The sequence below is a fragment of the Falco peregrinus genome, chromosome 1 (genome assembly GCF_023634155.1).
Source record: "Falco peregrinus isolate bFalPer1 chromosome 1, bFalPer1.pri, whole genome shotgun sequence".
Classification (NCBI taxonomy): Eukaryota; Metazoa; Chordata; class Aves; order Falconiformes; family Falconidae; genus Falco; species Falco peregrinus.
Window position 1 is genome coordinate 28204407 of NC_073721.1, and position 21665 is coordinate 28226071.

The 21665-nt window shown below is 39.6% G+C and overlaps 1 protein-coding gene across 1 annotated transcript in view; it reads right to left on the reverse strand.

Annotated features, from left to right (window-relative positions):
- ADGRA1 (adhesion G protein-coupled receptor A1) overlaps positions 1-20713 on the reverse strand; it is a 277279-nt gene extending 256566 nt beyond the window's left edge. Inside the window, exon 1 of the mRNA XM_055813568.1 lies at positions 20395-20713. Within this exon, the coding sequence (XP_055669543.1) occupies positions 20395-20615 (221 nt within the window). The 5' untranslated portion in view covers positions 20616-20713. The remainder of the gene's footprint in view (positions 1-20394) is intronic.
- Between the last annotated feature and the right edge of the window lie 952 nt (positions 20714-21665).

Genomic DNA, 21665 nt, shown 5'->3' on the forward strand with positions numbered 1-21665 from the left:
ACCCCTGAATTTCTGAACTAATATATATGTCAAGTATTTTTCAAGTATGTGTGACAGGACTCTGAGCTGGCCAGAACTTTGAAGATCTGCCTAATCCTTTAGCTCCCCAAATAGAACTCAAAGTTCTTTTTACTGAGGAAGACAGAATAGACATAAGAAGGGGTTTAATCCAGACTTCTCTCTGGTCACTGCTTCTATACAGTTAGTTGGGGAATTTGGTGGCAGGTTGTTTTGTGGGTTTTTTTCTGTTTGTTTCTTTGAGAAGTGTTTTTAGGAAATTCATCGTGTTTGGTTTGTACCAAAATCTGCACCATCCCTTCTGGTCTTTCAGCAACCACTACGATGTCTCCACACTGGTGCACTGTTGAGTTTAGGACACAAGAGCACTTTGAAGGGAATCCTGCTTGTCCCTGCTTCTGTGCTTTGGTTTGCAGCACAGAACAGCCTCCCAGTGCACTGATGAGATTTCTTGCGGGTGAAATCAAGTTCAAGCTCTGCTCCAGGAATGCACCTAATGCCTTTCGGAAGGAAAAAACCATTCAGTCTGTGAGACCAGACCAGAACTAGTCCAAAATTAAATACAAACACACACTCCCCCTCATCCCCAAAGTATGTTTAATGGAGTTCTACAGCAACATTTAATACTCCAAAGCAACAACTGGAACCTCTCTAGGATGGACGCTCAGTCCTCAGCACCAGCTCTTTCACAGATCCACAGTGCTGTGAGCATTGGAGCCCTCCACAAATGCCCTGGGCTGCCTGCTCAGCATCACCCCTCTCGCCCAGCTGCCAGGTGCCTGGAAATCCCAGGCAAACAGCCAGTTTTATCTCAGACTAGATTCCCAGGCAGATGAAGGCACCGTACCTTCTCACCCTCAAGTGTCATCACAACAGCTTTTATATTTTACACAGTGATGAGGGAAAGGAAATAATTCCTTCTGGTCACAACTGCTCTCAGGCGATGTTGGATGAAAGTACAGGCAAATGCAAAGCAAATGCTCAATTAATTTACTTATACATTACTGAGCTTCTGTGCTTGGCGGGAACTTCTTGGAAACACTGAAAATGCATGACAACTGACCTCCCCAGACCCCTCCCTCACACACCTCTGCTGTAAGCCCTACAGACCGTTCATTCTGCCAGGCCTGGGACAGCAATGCAGCAATGCTTTTGTTTATCATCAGGAGCTATATTGCCATTTTATTGCTTTATTCATTATTTTTTATCCATAAAAAGAATAAATTGTTTGGCCATTTCCCTTACAGCATGTGCAAGAAATCCAGCATAATCATTCTTCTTTGTATTACCATAATGGAAGAAAATGGTAATAGCCACTTGGATATTATATTATATATAATTATACCAAGTGGTAGGTAAATGTGAAAATGCACCAAGACTGAATGGAAGCGCAGATGAATCATTAAGCCTTCCCTCTGCAAATAAAGAAGTATCCATTATTTACTTGAAGGACGGTATTTCACTATACTGACAATATTCATCTGAATCTGTGATATTTAGCAGTTTACTGCTTTCTTACAAGCTATGCATCAGCACTGCTCCCTCTCATTTTTCATTTTTTCCTATCATCTCAAAAATAATAATCCTGCAACCTAAATTCATATTTTTCAACTGACAGAATTTAGAGACATAGTATTAGCCTAGAGGACCATCGGTCTGACTCAGTAAGGTGTTTTGTTTTGTGGGGATTTTTTACTGTTCCTAAATACTGAACATCATTTATGAACAACTTCAACATGTATCTTACCAGCACAAAAAAATGACAGTGAGCTATCAAAATACAACGTGAACTTTGATTCCACAAATCATTTGTATCATAAATAAAATGTTTACTTGTTTTCAACTACACACTCAGAACAACAAATATTACAGATAAAGACAGTGTAAATTTAGTTTTAGACCAGACTACAGATTCTGGTAAGTGCTAAATTAAGTCAACTTGCACGTTGTCTATGGTACTCAAACCAGAAAACAAATATGATAATAATTGCATTTTTGCCACAGAATACAGAAAACATTTCTTACGGGTAACTTAAAATTTGTATTTTGCATATCTTCAAAAATAAAAAAAGCTATGAATGATATTTTAAAAAACAGATCTTGACTGAATACTGGACCAATTACATGGAGCTGATTTCTCACTATAGAAAATGGGAAATTATCTTTCTCATACACATGATTAAAATGGATCAAGTACCATACTATCATCTTGCACTAAAGGATCTATTGATGTATTTCTGTCAGACTGGTATGAGTAGGTTCTCCCTTTCTATATTCATTAAAGTAAAATAAGATTGTATTCACCTTGAAAGAACACAGAACATGTCCTGCACTCTCTGTTCTTGACACAAGTCCCAAACCCTGCAGTTATCACTCTCACCAGGCTCATAATTTAAATGCTTAAATAAAATACTGTACAATTGATGTGTCCTGGGGAGAATTAAATACTGAAAAATCTTGTTTTAAGTCATTCAATACCTTCTTATTTTATTAGGGATCCCCAGAGTACAAATTTTGCTACTCGCTCATATACTCAGTATAAATTTAGCTCCTGTTGTCAGTTTGCATTTTCTCAACTTGGCTGTTGTCAAGATTTATTGACAATAACATTTGGATATGTACTCCATCAAAACGCAGTATGAGTACATACTGTATTATATAAGACTAATGATCTTTGATCATACATGCTGCACCATAAAACTGTCACATCCAGACCTCATTAACGGTGCCATTAAACTGATGTGACTTAGAAAGGCTTTATCTGTGAGAAGTCTACCTGTCTGCAGAAATAGGCAGCAATCAATTTTACCACCACCAGAGCATCAGGACAGCATCTGGAGACACCGCAGATGAAGTGAGGAGCACTGAGCAGCGCAAGGGAACACCAGCTGCCCTTTACATCTGCAGCACGGACACCACAAAGACATTGCAAGATCCTGCTACCGAATTCCGGCAAAGGACTTTGCTCTTGAATACTTTTATAATACTTTGCACATTGTCTAGAAAAGCCAGTCATGCAGTTTTAAGTTACCAAGGAGAAAAAAACTTGCTGCTTTTAAGGGGTTTAAGCATTTTGGGGGGTTTTCATTTTTGAGCCTACCCTCCCACCGCCCCACTCCTGCCAGCAGCTATGCCTTATATTATAATTTTATTCCAAATTATCAGTGGCAATGTTTTGCTCAGCGGACAACTGAACGCTAGCTGCATGGTGAAATCCCCTCCAAAATCTGTACTTCACAAATTGAAACAACAGTAATTTAACCGCCTAGAAAGCATTCATGATTAAAGAATTGTCAGCATGAAGATTTCTCCTTTCCCCTAATACCTTGGATTGTTCCTTTGGGTTTAGAATTTTGGTGTAATATAATGTATATACTTGTACCTATAAGAGACATGAGATTATCCATAATACAAAAATAAACCTAGATTACAGAAGAATTTACCAGCAAATCCTCATGGTGATTAACATGTTCTGTCAGTTGTCATTTCAGTAAGTTAAACACACTAACTTCACACACAGAAGCTGTAGTTGTAGGTTCTCCAGCTAGCTGTAAACTTGATTTAAAGAGATGTGAAAAGAGCAGACATCTAGCTTGTTTAGCCTGTCTTTATAAATTATAACATACTACTTTCATTGTTGTATAAATTATAAACCAAAAAAAAAAAAATACTAAGACCAAGAGCTATGGCTAAATATGGCTTAAAATGGCTAAAAGGTTGCACTTCCTAGTACAGGAAAGAAACAGTGCCAAATTACAAAAAACACTTTTTTTTTTTTTAATTTAAAATACAAGGTACAGGGGAAGACTTTAAAAACAGTAGCTACTGAAACATTACACTTAACGAGTAACTTAAAGATCAAAGGATGGTAACATTCAAATCACAAAGCTCTTCATGACTTTCATCTCTGCAATAAAGCTGCTATACACTGACTTAGAGCTATACTGGTTTTTAGCAGCATCCCCTTTACAAACACACACCACCCAATAAAAATCCTACTGGCAGCAACAGACAGAGAAAACAGAAATACAGTTCATTAAAGAAGCATGCAGACACAGTCTGATTATTGTACTCCAACTTCTTATGTTAATACATTTTAGTTGTCAATATTTTGTACGTAAAATGGTGAGGATTAAATGTTAAGGATAAATTGAATCAGTTGGGTAATATCCAATAATAAACACCATTAAAATAACTGGGTTTGACAACTCAAGAGTGAAATTATAATCAGAGTATTTGGTAGAATTCACAGCAGAACTATTCACAGATGAAGTACACCTGGTGAACGTTTCCTAGTGTCAAGCCAAAAGACATTTGAAAACTACCCAGTATTATTTCCAAATACACGGTGTACTACTGTACAACCAAAATCATGTTGATACAACCATGATTCTACCTCTGTATTAAAAATATATATATATATTCACATTTTTACCATTATTATAGTAGATTGGCAGTTTCTCCCATACGGAAAGAAACACTGCATAGATTTTCTTGATATTTCTATTTCCATACACAAAAACACTTAAATCATGGTTTTGGTAGTATTCATAGAAGTACATGTGAATAGATACTAGAAGTAGATTTCACCAGTTCGTTTATTTTAATGCCCAGAAGAGACCAATGCGGTTATGTCACATAATGCAAAGAACCTCTCCCAGTAAAAGCCACATCAAGACACTAACTTCTTGTTGAGCTTTTACAATATTCAGTCTTAATTTAAGGAATGAAGTATTCATTACAGTTCCCATGTCTTCCAAAGGTCAATTACTCTCACTTAAATTTCCACTGGCATTCTTATTCTGAATGCGTTTGGTTTGAGCACTCAATGACTGTATCTCATTATTTTCCAAATAAAATTGTCTTTGATATCAGACATCTTTTTTTTTTTCTGTACACACCTACAGAACCTGATCAAATAACCTCTTAACCTCAAACAAGTAAAAAGAGATTCATGAGAATACATTTAAGGATACATCAAATATTTTCTACTTCTTAAATCATCCCTGAAATTTTTGAATATATTTATAACATCTTTTTCTAGTCGTTTTTTTCCGAGTAGCAGCAAACAAATTTAATACTCCTTAATTCTGCTTTTTATTCCCTGCTTTTGGATCCAAGATGTTATTATCAGTGCACTTTTAGTAATATCACACCATGAACAGATGTTTAACTGATTATGCACCACTATAATTAACTGCTTCTCAGTGACACAGTTTTGGAACTGTTTTCTGGAACATACAAGTGCGAACTACTTTCTTTGTTCTGGATATATGACAACGTTCTTGGCCATGTTAAAATGATGTTGATCTATTGAGTCCAGCTCGCCAAGCGATCCCAGCTACTCTACAGAGCTGCCTCAGGCTGTAATCATTCCTCCTGACTCTGCCTTCTCAGAACTTTATATTTTCCATCTGGATGACTAATAAATATACTGAACAGCAACAAGTTATCAGGAGCAGGTCAGACAGGAGTCTATTTAGCTCACTGTCCTGTCTTTGACAGCAGTCAAGAGAAGACACTTGAAGATAAAAACTACACCAAGCAGCTCTGCAGCTAGCATACTTTTGATCTCTCACGGAACTCCAATAATTTGTTGCCTCTTCAGTCCTGTAGTATGGGAAACAAAACTTGCCTATTCACTTTTAACACACCATATAGGCTTTCAGGATACAACTCCCTCAGCCATTCATCATTCCTCACACACAAGCTTCTCCTTAACTCTGCACATGGCTGTACCTTTTCTTGTCCTGTTATGCCCCTTTTGATATGGACTAACTAGAACTGTACACAGTGTCCATGCTGTAGACACACTACTCTGGGCTTACACAGTGGAAACAAGATGTTTCGTTCTGTTACTTGTGTTGACTACTGCTGAGTTGTCCTTTTCACTGGGTGTATCACATCTCCAGAGTATCACTCCTGCAGATAACAAGTCTCTAGTTAGTTCAGTCAGTCAATGCATAAGTAGAGTTAAAATGTTCCACACACCCTTTTCACTTAGCATTTATCAATACTGAATTGTATCTATTTTATCTTGATTTTAAAGGAATCATCTTCCTGATCACAGAAACTCACAGAAAAGTAGAGGAGGAAAAGACTAGGACAGCTAATGGAGTATCCGTAAGTTCAAGACATCAACTCATATCCTCATCCCTGCACCCCATTCATTCTTCTTTTAAGCACTGGAAAGCAAACCTTAATAAAACATCATTTATTCAGCTATCAATATGTCTTTTTCTGCAGAAAAACTTCTATTACAATATAGTGCAAAAATAAAAACAAAAAAATTCTGTTTGAAGCTAAGACTTGCTCAAAGTGAGCAGCCATTTCCCTATAACCACATCCTCATTCAGGGCCGGGGAACCCACCAGCATCCCACAGCATCCTCTGCGGCTGCAGGGTAACCTTTGACTCTGACTCACTGTCAGCAATGGACACATTTCTCCAGACATGTAGAAAGTGCTTGGCAGAGCAGATCTCTCTGATGACTGCGCAGGATTCTCCTCTGCAAGGTCCGAATATCTTTAAACCATGCACACAGATCAATGCAGGGAAGAAGTAGTCTGAACGTTTGCATTTTGTCCTACTGTAAGAAGTACCGACACAGCTGATGAGGTGTGTCGTAAGTGTCTCCAAACATCTCCTCTTTCAGTCAATGTCAATCTGGGAGACATTCAGCACTAAACAGTCAACAGTGGCAAAGGCTTTCCTACTAAAGGCTCAAGGAGAGAGGCAGCCCTCCTGCTGGTCAGTTCCCTGAAGGTGGCTCTCAATTTACAGGGTTAAAAAAAAAAAACCAAAACAAAACAACACATCTCCAAAAACCCACACTAAAAATAAACAGGCAGCAGTACGGTAGGAAATCAGGAAAATGGTGCAGAACAAAGTAACAAATGGAAAGGAGAAAGCATAGCAGACTGCCCTGAGCCCCGAGACAGGGATGAAACACAGTTTTTGTAGCCAGCCTACACACAGAAATAGATGTTCAGAGAGCATCAGCCCCCATGCACATCCTGCAGAGATAACATGGAGAGACTATCTCCAGGAGGAAGCATTACAAAAAGACTTCTAGATCAGCTAAAAAGAGTAATCCAGTGTAAAATAACATTGTCAATATTTTTACCCTTGTTTCCACCAATCAAAAAATTTGAGCTCAAGAAGCAAGTTTTACCACTTCTATTTTCTTTTACCCATTTCCTTCCAGGCTCAGATGAAGAAAGGGGTGACCCATGCTCAATAAGTAACAAAAGCTACTAAACTACTATTAGCATATTATAAGGTTTAGAGCTCTGAACTAAAGAATACACAGAAACTGAAGCTTAATTCAAGCAAAGTGGCCATCAATCAGCAGAGCCATGCTGCAGTCCTCCTGAACAAATACGTTGCCAGTATCAATACCAGTCAAAATGATTTTTAACAGATATTTACCTCCCAAAAAACCTTTTTTCACTGCCATGTTGTTATTCCAATTTAATAGCTTTTTCTCTCGGTCAGACCTTCTCCCTCTCTCCTTTCCACAGTGCAAACAACTAAATGAAGCACAAAATACTAGTCTCAACACACAAGAAAAACTGAAGATGCACTTACTGTTCAGGAATACAGAGGGAAGCAGGAAAATCTATCCATCTGCCATGAGAAAACTAGGCCAACCAATGAGAAAGCTGACTTCAAGCTTTTATTCATTAATTCAAAATGTTAAAAAGAGTAATCTTCCTTGTTTTTTCCTAGAAGACCAAAGCCTTCCTCCACAGATTGAGTTAGATATAATAATTTCAGTTATAAAAATTTTCTCACTGCTGTCTTTTCATGAAGTTAAACACAATGTTGATTACATAGAAGACAACATGCTATTAATAGCATATTATTATAGCTAATAATTTTACTTCTTGACATTTCATCACCCCTTGCCGTTCAGCTTACTGACAGCAACTAACGAAAAGAAGAAAAAAGCAGAGAGATGCATTCCCCATTGAAGACAGAACCTGCCTGGTCCACTCTCCTGAGTTTGATAACTACGTCAGCTCCAGCTGAAACAAATTAGAAAGAGTTTTGAACTCCTGAATCTCAGAAATAAACACAAGGAAGACGTTCCTCACCAGTATGCTGCTGAGCTGTAGCACCTGTTGCCACGGGATGCTCCAAATGCAGGGAGCTGGCACGGCTTCTGAGGGGGGCAGACTGGGCCGTGGAAAGACAATCCATTTTGGTAAACTAAGTATATAGGAACCACAACTCTGGGTTGGGACGGAGACTAGAAGATCCTGGTAGGAAATATCACACGATTACTCTACCTTGGGCACCTGCTTTTAAACATTTTTTTAACTGGTACTGGGCTACATCGTGGCTGTTTGGTCTGGTCCAGGACAGCCACTCATATTGTTATTGATGGTCCAGACTGTAGAAAGTGAAAAACCGTGTAACCATAAATATTTTCCAAATCCATGTATATTTCTAGATTCCAAAACAATATTAGTAACTGACAATTCATATAAAACAGCAAAGCAGCAAGTAAAATGAGACAGGAAACCTGGCTGCCCCAGTTCTTCAGCCTAAAGCTTACTCTGAAGCTCTATTAACTATTCCAATTCCAAAAAGGAAACACCAGCCAACCAAAAAGGCTTACAGACTAACTAACTAATCATATGGAACTACTGGCTCAACATATAATTCAACACTACCGTTTTGACAGTTACTTTCAGAGAAACAAAAAAAAAATAAAACCCAACCTGACTTCAGTGCTATTTAATAAATGATTACTTAAGGGATTTTATTTGTTTAGAGCAATCACTCTGCCTCAGCTAAAGCAGTACTCTGGAAAGCTAGCATTAAAAAATTATTTGCTCTAATCTATTCCAAACTGGGGCTTGGCATCTAATACCTCTTCATTACCAAATAGCTTGGTAACCAAGTATTTCATTTGTAAAGTAGACATAATAACAATACCAAATAGTTGACCGGAGTTGTTCAAAGCTATCTACAGAAAAATAATCAGCATTTAATTACAGGGGAATTCAAGCAACCAAATCCCTTAAATTTATTCACAAAACATGATAAAATATGTAGGATATTTTCATTTAAAGTTATTTTATCTAATTAGCAATACTGCTGTATAATTTATTCAAAAAAGATGTCATCCTAGTCACCAATTTACTGTTTAACTGTGTAAAATTGTTATGAAGACCATTTTCTGGACCAATTCGTTAATGGACTAGTTATTAACTATAAGCACAAATTAATTAATGAGAATTGTTTCAGAAAGAACAGCTTATTAGAAACAGGTTTACAATGATAATAAGTGTGAAGTACTTTAAAGTGGTAACTTCATTTGCTCTAAATGCAGATGAGAATTTATTACATTTATTTAGCTCTTACAGGGTTTTTTACTTCATCAACCTGTATCGTTGACTCTTTACATTGTTATTTATCACATGTAATTGTGCCAAAAGTGGAGAGAATTATGAATAGCACAACAACAAATGACCATTAATGTGGGGGGTTTTCCACGTTTTAGGAACTTCATTATTCCTCCTTTTATCATAAAAGTAAAGGGAAAGACAAAGAAAAGTGTTAGAAAAAAATACTTTCCCTTCTTCTGCAAATCTTATTGTTTCTTTTTCTGTTTAAACTGAAGACATTAGTGCTAGAATATCTGCTATAGCTCCATAAGGACTAGCAAGTACATAAATGCCACAGAATCATAGAATGGGTTGGGTTGGAAAGGACCTTTGAAGATCACCTAACCCAAACCCCCTGCCATGGGCAGGGACATCTTTCACCAGATCAGGTTGGCCCAAAGCCCCATCCACCCTGGCCCTGAACACTTCCAGGGATGGGGCATCCACTTCTCCGGGCAACTTGTGCCAGTGCCTCACCACCCTTGCAGTAAAGAATTCCTTCCTTATCTCTGATCTAATTCTACTCTCTTTCAGTTTAAATCCATTCCCCCTCATCCTATCAGTCCATACCCTTGTAAAGTCCCTCTGCAGCTTTTTCATAGGCGCCCTTTAGGTGCTGGAAGGCTGCCCTAAGGTGTCCCCGGAGCCTTCTCTTCTCCAGGCCAAACAACCCAAATAAACCTTTACTTAACACGAACAGCCACTGGCATTTATTAATACACGTTAAACCACACAAACAGATAAATACCAAACATCTGTGATTGACATTACATCATTCTCTGATGTTCAGATCTCAACTGTTGTTGTACTCTGCTCTGCCTCAGGTATACTTAGGGTCCACTATAACACAGGTCCTCAAATTGTAAGAACTTGATGTGACCTTATCAGCACTGTTGCTAAAGAAAGGAGAGGAAAGCGAAGGAAAGCATAGCCATCAGGAAAAAAAAAAAAAACAAAACAAAAAAAAAAAAAAAAAACACCTTGAAGTTGGCTTCCTGCTCACACTGGATGGACTTGTATTCTTACACAAAATCTCCCAACGTTAAAGGAAAGAAGTAGGGAACTTCCCTCCACAAGACTCTTACAAGATATAACCAAGGGAAAGAGCAGATTAACTTTCCAAGAGCCTATTGTTACCAAACACGGAGGAAAAAATCCCCATAAAGAAACTACAGATATTATTGCCACAAGTACCAGTTGTTTAACAGCTACCTGAATATCTGCTGTTGCATCTCCTACAGCCTGGCTCCATTTTCTGAGCACCATGTAATCCAAATTCTATTAAACAATCAAGATACCATACTTCCACAAGTTACCTGAAGCATAATATGACTAAATTTTACCACTCTCCCTCTACAGATAATTACCTTGCTATAGATGAGATGATGTACAACCCCATCAGGGACCCTAGTAATGAAGAAGTCTAATGATGAAAATGTTGGCACAATACAATTCACAAAATGTGTGCCCAACACAAAAGCCTTATAATGATGACATTCATTACCAAGGGCATAACATATTGTTTTCTTCCAAGGGAAAGCATGCTTTATTTTGTGCATTTTTACTGTTTCCTTTCCTGCATCCCATATGTAGGATGGATGGAAAATTATAGCTTTTGCAAAATTAGCATGGATTTGTCAACTGCCACAGCCATAGCTGAGAATAGTTCATCAACTTGATCTAATATAAGATAGAACTATATGATAAACTTAAAATGTGAATAATACTAGTTATATCACAAGAGAAAGGAATGCAGTCCCTTAAGCTTAGATTTGCCTACATACTGAAGAGTTTGGTTTTCTGGCTCAAAACAGCAATAACAGTAACAGCACACTTTAAGATTTCATCTTTACACTATAATTATTTGCATTGTACGCATTTCAGTTTTGGATAGATGGTTGCAACATTATTTGAATGTTGTCACACAGGTGCAGAGAAAACTGGAAATCAAGCTTTTCCTCTTCCCTTCTAAAAGACAGGCAATGCTAGGGATGGAAAACAAACCTGATCATTGACTGTTCCCTCTGATCATCAGCAACACGTTTGGTGGGTCAATATAAAATTACCGCTTGACACAACCAGATTCAGACTTCTCTACTCCACTGGCTGCAATTTTAATGATAAACTCTCTAAGGAGACAGAGCTAGAGATTCAAATGTTTTTCTTGTTTTTAAGTTGTGTAATAGGATAAACTCCATCTGCCCAGCCCCAATTCCAGGCACTGCTGAACTCTAGGACTTAATTCAGATCTCTCTAAGGACCCATATCCTCACTCACTTCAGTTCCACTCAGTAAGTTCAGAAGAGAAGGCTAAAATGAGTCAAGGATCAAAGGTGATGAGGGAAGACGTAATGGAGGGGCTTTGAAAAGGAGGAGGAGCTGGGAAGTCATGTAAGACTGAAGAAGTGATGGAAACTGTGAGCTGAAAGCAGAGGCTGCAGCACAGAGCAGTGAAAGTGCAGAGGCTGGCAGAGAAGTGTAGCATGCCAGAGGACCAAAAGCCGAGCTGATGAGGAGGGAGATAGGTTTTTTCCTTTTTTGGAAATGCATTTGCAGTAAAGTGTGCTATGCATGTAAGCAGTGAATAAAAGTAAGATGGAAATGAGAAGAAAAAATTAGGGAAGTATCAATGTAATAACAACAACAATAATAAAAGGGCAGAATTAAAAGGTTCTGGGAATAATGGCAGGTGGGTCCAAGCAGAGGATGGCACATGAAAGACAAGAGAACTAAGCACTTTTCTTAGCATGCAGAGCTCCCCTGAGAGGACACGTGTTAATATGTACAAACTCAGTTATTTTGGACTGCTGGTAAATTGGATTCCTCACAATCGGTAATAGCTTTTGGTTTTCTTCTCCTTCTCTCAAATGCTGGTAGGTTTCCTGTTACTCCAGGTTGTTAGCACATTCCATCAGAGGAATCTTTCCCAACATTTCAGTTTTACATCTCTGAAATTTCTATAAAACCTACTGTATTATTAAAGTTGCTCACAAACAGGTTATGCTCTTCTTCCACCCCTCTGCTCTCAAAGAAATTGATACCATGCACATTAATTTGTAATGTAAATACTGAAATAACAGTTGCCACGGAACTACTAATATATAGTAACGTTAAGTGTTCAATTCTTCCATTAAATCTATGCTTTTCTTCAAATTTTCCAGGCCCAATTTGCTTAGTACTAGTTTTAACCTTATTTTCCATTCTGTGATGTAATTTGTTCTTTTCTCAAGTTACAGTGCACATAAAATCTTTACCCTCTCAATTTATACTTTTGTCTATAAAACATGTACTCTCTGGGACAGTCTATCCCATAACATAAAGAGAAGGGTTTTATGGGGAGACATCGTCTTGATTGCCATTAGAAGGAATTCTTCAATAAACAAGGCGAATCATAAATGTCCATAATCTGGAATTTGGTGGCCTTGACTTATTAGGTTATTTGAAAACCATAATGATACCTTAAAAACATCGCAAATCCATTAAACTTCATCTTGTGTTATACAAAGGCTACAGTACATAGGCTGAAAATACATGCCAGTGCCTTTATACCTTCATGAGTTTTGATGAATAGCCATTTCAGAAGACAGCCACTCACCAAAGGAAAGCTTTAAATGTATAGCTTTAAAAAAATTGTTTGCTTATGCATAGCTATCAGCAAATCTAAATTCTATACGATCTAGGAATAAACCTCAGGTTTTTGCAAAGATGTATAGGTCTATGAGCATAATACCCATGACCCACTGCATGCTTACTTTATTGGCAGAACAGTTTACACATTTGCAATACTGCTGTTCAGATAAGATTAAATCCAACCAAGTACAGAAAAGAAACTGTCAACAAGTCTGTAAGACTATAATAGAAATTCCAAAAGCAGAGTTTTCCTATGACTAACCGTACCTTCAGAGTACTCCCAAATCAGTCCCAGGCACAAAAACACAGTTGGAACTGATTTTGAGAGAAGGGTGAAGAATGGCACGTTGCCACAAAAATAAGAACCAAGCCTGAACTGTGCACTCCCTGTATTACGTAACCACCAAAGCAGATGGAAAAAAAATGTTAATATTATAAGTAATACAGAGTTTTTGGCCAAATTATATTTGGGAAGTCTAGAACTAGACAGCAAACTTGTGACTGATGAAAGTTAATTGTAGCTGTCCAGAGAAGCACATAGCCAATCTTTTCATGTTTTGTACACTTTTACTGCTGCAAAAAAATACTGGTTTGGATATTCTATCAGGAAGATGGAAAGGGAGGAAGCTTAGAAATCAATAGGCAATTATGCCTCAAAAAATCTAAGTCAAATAGCACAAATAGTGATTCTTGAAAACATGCACAAATACTAAGTAGTGAAAACCAAGCTGGCACAAAGCTCTGGCTTTCAGATGTGGACAGGAGAAGTGCATAAGCTTCATATATATATATATATATATAAATAAATGAATGCTTCCTGCTGGCTGTTGGAGCAGAACCTCTGCCTCGGTAAAGATACTCTGCCCTTTAATTCCTATTTATGCCAGCTCTGTCTTACAAAAACAAGAAAAAGATAGTAGTGAGGAAAGTAGGGATGGATTATCTGGAAGATGGTTGGATCCAACAGCTGCAAAAAATTGTGACAGCTGAGAGCCCGTATTGGGAGAAACTTCACTGAAGGAAGCAGTATTACTCTGGCTCTTTCTGCCCAGCAGGTTTCTGGGTCTGTGTTAATGGCAAAGGAATAAATGGACTTTCAGAGTCACAGGGGTTAATATGACCCCGTTGCTGTACAGCATCAGACAAATAAATAAATTTGTGATTTTAAACCCCTGAAGATGCAGAAAAAGGAGAATGTACATCACATCAAACCTTTAGAGTGTCATTTTAATAACATTCTTCACACCTTTTCCATCTGGCTATTCAGATCTGTTTAAAGAAAGTCCTTTCCCCTTCTTCACCTCTCTCCCCACCACTCCATTGCTCCCTGCTCTTCACCTCACATCTTATAATGCTGTCAGGATATTTAGAAGGGGACAAGGAAAGAAAAATGTATTTTGAGAAAACATTTCAATACGCCTCTGAAAAAAAAAAAGGCAGCTACATTTTCAAATCTTTAAAGAACAGTCCATTTTAAGTGCTGACAGCACTTTGGTCCCAAGGGGCAGCAACTCATGCAGCTTCCTATAAAGACATATATAAATCACCTTCTCCCTGGCCACTACCTCGCTGCAACACATGAAAATACCTACACTGCAGAAACAAATTTTTGTTGTACATGTCTTCTGATAGTTAACATTAAATAGGTTTTATGAATATGAGGCCAACCTACAAAAAAAAAAAAAAAGCCAGTGACATATACTAATCTCTTCCTGCTTAAGGCAAACAAGGTCAGTAGCTAACCAAATGACAAATTATACCATATCATAAAACCCCAACTTCATTTAGGATTTCTGAATAGGTATCAGATATCCACTTATATGATAAAACTCCCTTCCCACACACATTACTGTCCTGTCTATCCTCACCATTTTTATTTTTTATTTTTAACCTCTGGAATGAAACTAATTGCAAGATCACAATACTGCAAATTCCCCAGTATGGAGCAAAAAAAGGACTTGGTTTCTACATGAAATTACCCAATTAACAGACTGTTCAACACTAAAATAATTTCATCTGTTTCCAAAAATTCTCATCCCATTCTTTTGCACTAACTGGTTTCCTCAAGGCAAGTTACTTAAAAGCACCCGGAGGATATATGGCACTGGTTTAACTTATGGCATTTACAGAATAATAATAATAAAGAGAGAAAGACATTTCAGCATGATTTGTGTAACTTTAAAAAGTGAAACTGGTAACTGTTCGAGCAGCCTTTATGGTATTTTGCACATTATTTGCAAGTAGAGTTCTATTTTCTTTAACAGAATTTTTTCACCCTCCTCTCATGTTAAAATTTCTAGTGCATCAGTTTCATCCAAAGTCAGTATTTGGAAGCGGTCATAGTATTTCCTGCTATTGACAAGCAGACGAGAGAATACAGGTGCAGATATTCCCTCATCAGAAATAACCTAAAGAAAAATAAAGTATTTTCAGTTATGGTATTTTATGGCCACTCCAGGTGATTCTATAACATGAAATATCAAGGAAGATTAGACTAGTACCTAAAGACTTTTCAACTCTAGTGTTTTCCTCTTCTCTTTATTTTGCTTTCCCCAACCATCTGTCCCAGACCTTCCAAGTCACGTGTGTATTTCATGTCAGTTGCTTCACCTTAGAAGTTTCCTCCAGTAAACAAATTGGCTTATTTATTTATTTATTTAAAGAGTTTTGGAAAAAGGCACCTATAAATATGTATACATGCATCAATAATGGAGCAGGAAACCTGGTTTTTTATCCTTTGTTCTGCCACTTTGAGTGAACATAGGAAGCTAACCAAGGTGAAAATGTGAGTGAAAACCTTTATAACAAAAATTAACCTACCTTCTTTAATAACACTATTATTTACAAATTACCAATGCTATGTGAGATCACATATCAATAAAGAAAAAGATGTGAGTTATAAGATGGGGAAATAAAACTACTGAAAAATATTTTTTGTTCATCCTTTCCTCAATTCTTGCTTTGTTTGCTTTGGCTAGCTTAAGCTCTATGGGACATTTTTGAGATCTATTTTTACAGCAAGATGCTTCTATTAAATAAACTATATCAATATATCCTAAACTGGATATAGGAGCATAAAAGACAAGACTGGACATGAAACAAATACAGTAATATAACAACTGAATAAATTCCAGTAGATATGACATAAATGAATGTGACATAAAAGTAATTTGGGGACAGAGAAAAGTGGAGCAGTGCTGCTTCCAGAAGACTACTTAATGTTTGCAAAGGGCTTTGAAGATGAAACCCCCTACATATGTATTATAACTATGGATTACCAGTGGAGTCATGTAGCCTCACTCGGAAATTGAGAGTCTGAGGAATTTGAGACAACCTCCAATTCAAAGTCAGAAGAAATGCATAGATATAAAAAATATGAAGAGTCTTATATGATATGGAATTTCTATGAGCCATACACCACCTTAAGTTTTCATTTCTATCATGACAGTTAAACCAGCAGATTTCCATGGGTTCATCTGTAGGTAGAATTTGTAAAAACAACAAAAGTTAGACTTCCTTTTCAATTGAAAGAGGGGAAGGAAAAATAAGAAATCAGAAATTGATAGCATTTGTAACTTCAGTGTGTATTCTTCCCAGTGACACCAAGACATGCATTGAACTGAGAACTTCTAAAAATAAAAGGATAAACTTTTTAACACTTGGCAGGGGAAAAAAAAAAAAAAGTACAGAAAGTAAGAAGCCTGCCAATATTCTCTCCATCTTACATGGAGTAACTCAGAAGAGAATCTAACCTGCTAATTTGCGAAATTTCAAATCATAGGACTTCCACACTGCAAAAAGCATCAAACCCATTTTTACTGTTGTATTCCATCTTCTAGCCTGCGTTTCAGCAAGTCAGTCAAAAGTGTAACAACTAAAATTTCTGTTACCATAGAAAAGAAAGAAAATTGGAAATAATCTTTTTCTCTAGAGTTAAACTTTAACAATCCAATCAAAACTGGAAAAAAGTAATTATAAAATATTGATTCAATATAAGAATTCCCAAGTATCAGCTATGAAGTCTAAACTGAGAAAACTATATTATCGTAAAGGGCTATGGCTTCTCCCTGTTGGGTCTACACTTTCACACCTACCAAAAGCAAAGTGGGGACAGCGGATTCCATAAATTCATGATTCAATAGCTGTATTCTTGGGGGGGGGGGGGGGGAGAATAACTCCTTTACTCCACCCCTGCCCCAATAGAGGAGCACAGAAACACATGTTGCGAATCAGTATAACAAGATACATGCAAATACTTTGTGAAGCTTCAGCTAAGTTTTTTCTTTTGATCTACATCAATCACCTGAATCCCATTTCCAAAGCAGTAAAACAGAGTGCAGAGCAGAACGAGGGGGGGAGGGGGGTGTTTGGGTTTTTTTTTAATACAAAATAAAGAGGAGGTGATAGTTGCTTTATCAGCTTAATTTTTATTTTATTTTGTGTGATTGTTTATTATTAGGAGCATGCAGACAGTACTGAATAGCTCTAGTGTTCGTAAGATTTCAAAGAAACTTCAGACTTCCCCACCTTATAAGCTGGAAATAATTGGTCTGAACCTCTCAAGAATAAGCATTTCTTCAGTGACTTCACACTAGTTTGTAGTCAATGTCTGTGACCGTGTCAGAAGTATTTTCAGTAGCGATACTTTTACTACATATATGGCATAAAGAACCTAAATTACCAAACTCAGCCAAGGTCCATGGTCATTTAGGTGAAAAAAAACATGAAACTGACAGATCATAACTTCATAAATTTGCTGATAAGCAACATTACCTAGCATGCAAAAGAAATGTTACACATCCACAACTTCATCTCTTAATGCCTTAAAGAGATACAGCAGAGGTAATTCCCTGTCATCTTTGCAGAACAGTTAAAAGAGTTTGGCTTTGGTCTGCCCTTCCAAAAGAAAACAGCACTAGGGAAGCAGCATCTCTGTATTTTTTTATATATATATATATATATGTGTGTGTGTGTGTACATATATATATACACACACACACACGAAGATTACTTAATCTTCCCAAAAAAACCCAAACTGTTTGTTACATTGTTTCATTTTCATTACAGCATTACTGCATCTGAATATACATTCCTTTATTCACCTCTGTTATTTCTTCATTGTTAAAGCAATCCAAAAGGTTATATTCCATATGTTAAAGCTCTCTTTCTCTCTGTGGGCCCATAAAACTGAATGGAAGCAGGCAGTGTCTACTAAAATATTCTCTTTTGCCCAAGTCTTCCATGCAGCTACAAAAACAAATGTAAGAGCACTAACGTTTGAGCTTTTTATCATTATTTTCTGCAGCTGGCCAAATCTCACAAGTGTAATTGAATTCATCAGAAACAGTTTCTCCCAGAAAATCTTTGACACATTCAATCAATTTGTCATCTCTGCATTCCAGCTACTGAAAAATTATGTCCCTCACACAGATTTAGATTTTTTTGCCTTTTTACCTTCAAGATTTAGCCTTAAATTTACTTACTGAGAAGAAAAGAACCTGAGAAAACAGACCGTAAGAGGAAAGAGCTAAATTTAGGTGATGCATAGTACTGTTCTCATGAAATACAACAAAAAAATAATGGTTTGTATGTTTCAAGTCAACTAAGGACAGCTAATCAGCTCTCAGGTCAATGGCTATTTGTAATTAAGTTAAAAAAAAAAAAGCAAAAATAAACCACTGTATCTTTCCAATGAGTATGAGCAAGTGTTACCTGAAAAGCGCATGTTTAGGGTGATAGTATCAAGTTTGCTACTGTACCTTAAACCATATGTATGTGAGCAAATCCACCTACCACTTCAAATGCACCACCTCTCTCGCTCATCTTTTCTCACTTCGGTTTCCAATTCAATTTTTTATTTCTTTGCAGTGAATACATACTTCAGCTGATCCTACTGTCAGCTGGATTGATCTACTGATACTTACCTGGTTAAAAGTTTCTTAAAAAAAAAAAAATCTAAGTAATACTGTAAGTCAACGCTTAAGAAAAAAAACCTTTGCAGACATGCTGAGTGTGAGTTTCTACAGACCTTTAACTGACAGCAAAAAATAGTTTCTGCCTGCCCAAGATACCAACTTTTTACAGGTTTTGGTGAGTACAAACTACAACTTCGTAGCCAGTTATATAAGCTACAAAAGTAGCAGTGAATTTATCACCTAGGTCAAAACTTACCTTGGTGTAATAGTTTTATTCTAAACCAGCCTATTAAAATTTAGCAGGAAGTGTAGTTATTATATCTTGTATATTAACAAGCAGAAGTTTCCCCAATGAATAATCAGCATACAGCTAATCAGCATCAAGTCACTCAACAGTTGGATCTAAAACTGAACTGAAACGTACGTAGCACATCTGTACATTTAAAAACACAAGCTCCCCAGATGTTATAAATTACCATCTTTACCAGTTATCTCCTAAAAGTGTTGGCTTAAAAAAAATGCAGTGAACAGTGGAGATGTTCACAGCAGGAATTGTCAACAGAACCACATTCAACAGTAAAAGATCTGTCGATACGTGCGTGATCTAAAGGGTAAATGTCACAAAGCTCTTACTACTTGGGTCTATCACAGGGACATCACTTTCGCCTCTGCTTGACGATAATCTGGTTACAAAATGTTCTCCTACTTTACTTACAGTGCGTACCATTTATTCAGATTTAGCCACGTGCAACAGGCAACAACTTATCATAACCTATTTCCAAGTCTCTTGAAGTAAAAAAAAAAAGCAACAAACCAACAAACCGCAATTCATTTTCAATTACCAGACAACTCAGAACAATATTGGAGATACGGTCGTTTCAAATGGTTGTACGCAAAGTCTTGTTAAGAAAAGGAGACACCAAATTCCAAACTTTATTTGGAGGAGAGGAGAGAGAAAGGGAAAGCCAGTTAATGACGCACAGCTCCAGAAGGCAGTTACCAGCCCCGATGCCATTCATTCACTGCCCGGGCACGGGCGGTCTGCACCCAGCGCGCCCCACAGCGCACCCCCCCCCCCCCCCCCAGCGCGCTCACCCCCCCAGCGCTGTGGCACTGACACCTTCCAACCCACCGCACAGCAACGCGCAATTCACGCCGGGGTAAGCCCAGCTCGCCCAACGTCCCGCGCCAGCGAGTTTCCCAACTGAGAGAAGAAAAAAAAGAAAAAAAAAAAAGCCAAACTCCCACATACTTTTTAAAAACGAGCCAGGGTCTCGGCGTGCGCGGAGCGGCTCTGCCTGCCCGCCGAGGGGACAGCCGCGCCCCGGACCCCCCCGCACCCCGCGGTCCCCCAGCCCCGCGGCAGCGCCTCCCGCGGGAGCTCGGCGGAGCGGCCGCCGCCAGGTGCGCGCTGCCCCGCGGCCCGTACTCACAGGGACACGGTGCGGTTGGGCAGCACGGCGGGCTGCAAAGTTTCCACCAAGTCGCCGCCGCTGCAGACCACTTTGATGCGGAGGGCCGGGCGGCCGGGCCCCTTGGCGCGCTCGGCGGCGCAGAGGCAGCGGTCCACGATGAGGTCGGGGCAGTTCCTGCTGCCCCCGCACAGCCCCAGCACGGCGGCCACCAGGCAGAGGCGGCGGCACAGCCCGCGCATGCTGAGCCCGCGAGCGAGCCGCCAGCTGCCGCGCCCGCCGCCCCGCGCCGCGCATGGCACGCGCCGCTCCGCGCCGCTCCGCGGTGCGCCGCGCTCCCCTCCACGCCTCCCGCGCCCACCCCGCCCCGCCTCGCCGCGCCTCTCGCTGCGGCCGGCTCCGCTCGCAGGGACACCCCCCACCCCCCTCCCCTTCCTCCTCCTCCTCCTCCTCCGGGGAGCCGCCGCTCCTTTCCTGCCGCAGCCCGGGCAGCGGCGGCGCGCGGCGGGCCCCCTCCTCCCGCCCACGGGGGCCGGGACCGCAACCCCGGCGGCTTCCCGGCGCGGCCGCTACCTGCGCTGCGCCGCGGGGCTTGCGAGAACCGGGGCGGGGGGGGGGGCACCAGGGGGATGCTCCAAGGACGAGCTGCGCGGCTCGGCGAGTGCGAGCAGCCCCGGCACGCGCTGAGAAAATCAGGAGCCGGGAAAATTACGCGGGCGCGGAGCCTAGTTTTGCAAAGAGCCGTCTTTGCGGCAGCTCTGGGGCACCGCGCGTGCGAAGTGCTGTTCGCACCTAGGGTGGCGGGAAGGGAGACTCAGGCCATGGGCAAAGGTCAGCGCGGACCCGGAGAAGGGGCAGCGCCGGGCAGCCCCTGGGGGTCCGTGCAGCCAGCCGGGCGCTGCCCCCTCGGGTACCGCTGCGAGCGCGACCTGGATCAAAGGGTTGGTTGGTCGGTGGTCAAAGACCCCTCCGTCATCCGAGTCAACGGGCAGTTTTCTGTCTTCTCTGCTTGCGTGTGTGTATTTGTGGTACTCGGTGGCTTTGGAGCATTCTCGGTAGTATTTTCTGATATGACTAGTAGCTCTTAGGGCAGATTTTCAGCATCAGCTGCAAGATACCCTGATTTTTGGCTGAAAGTGAACAACAACAACAAAAAAAGATCCAATTTATAACAGGCGCTTCCATTTTTAATGGGCTTGTACAAAAAGAGCATGTTCCTTGCCTTCTCTTACTCAACTGAGACTCACAGCACATGTTTTCATTGCAGGATCCAGGCCAAAGTCAGTAACAGC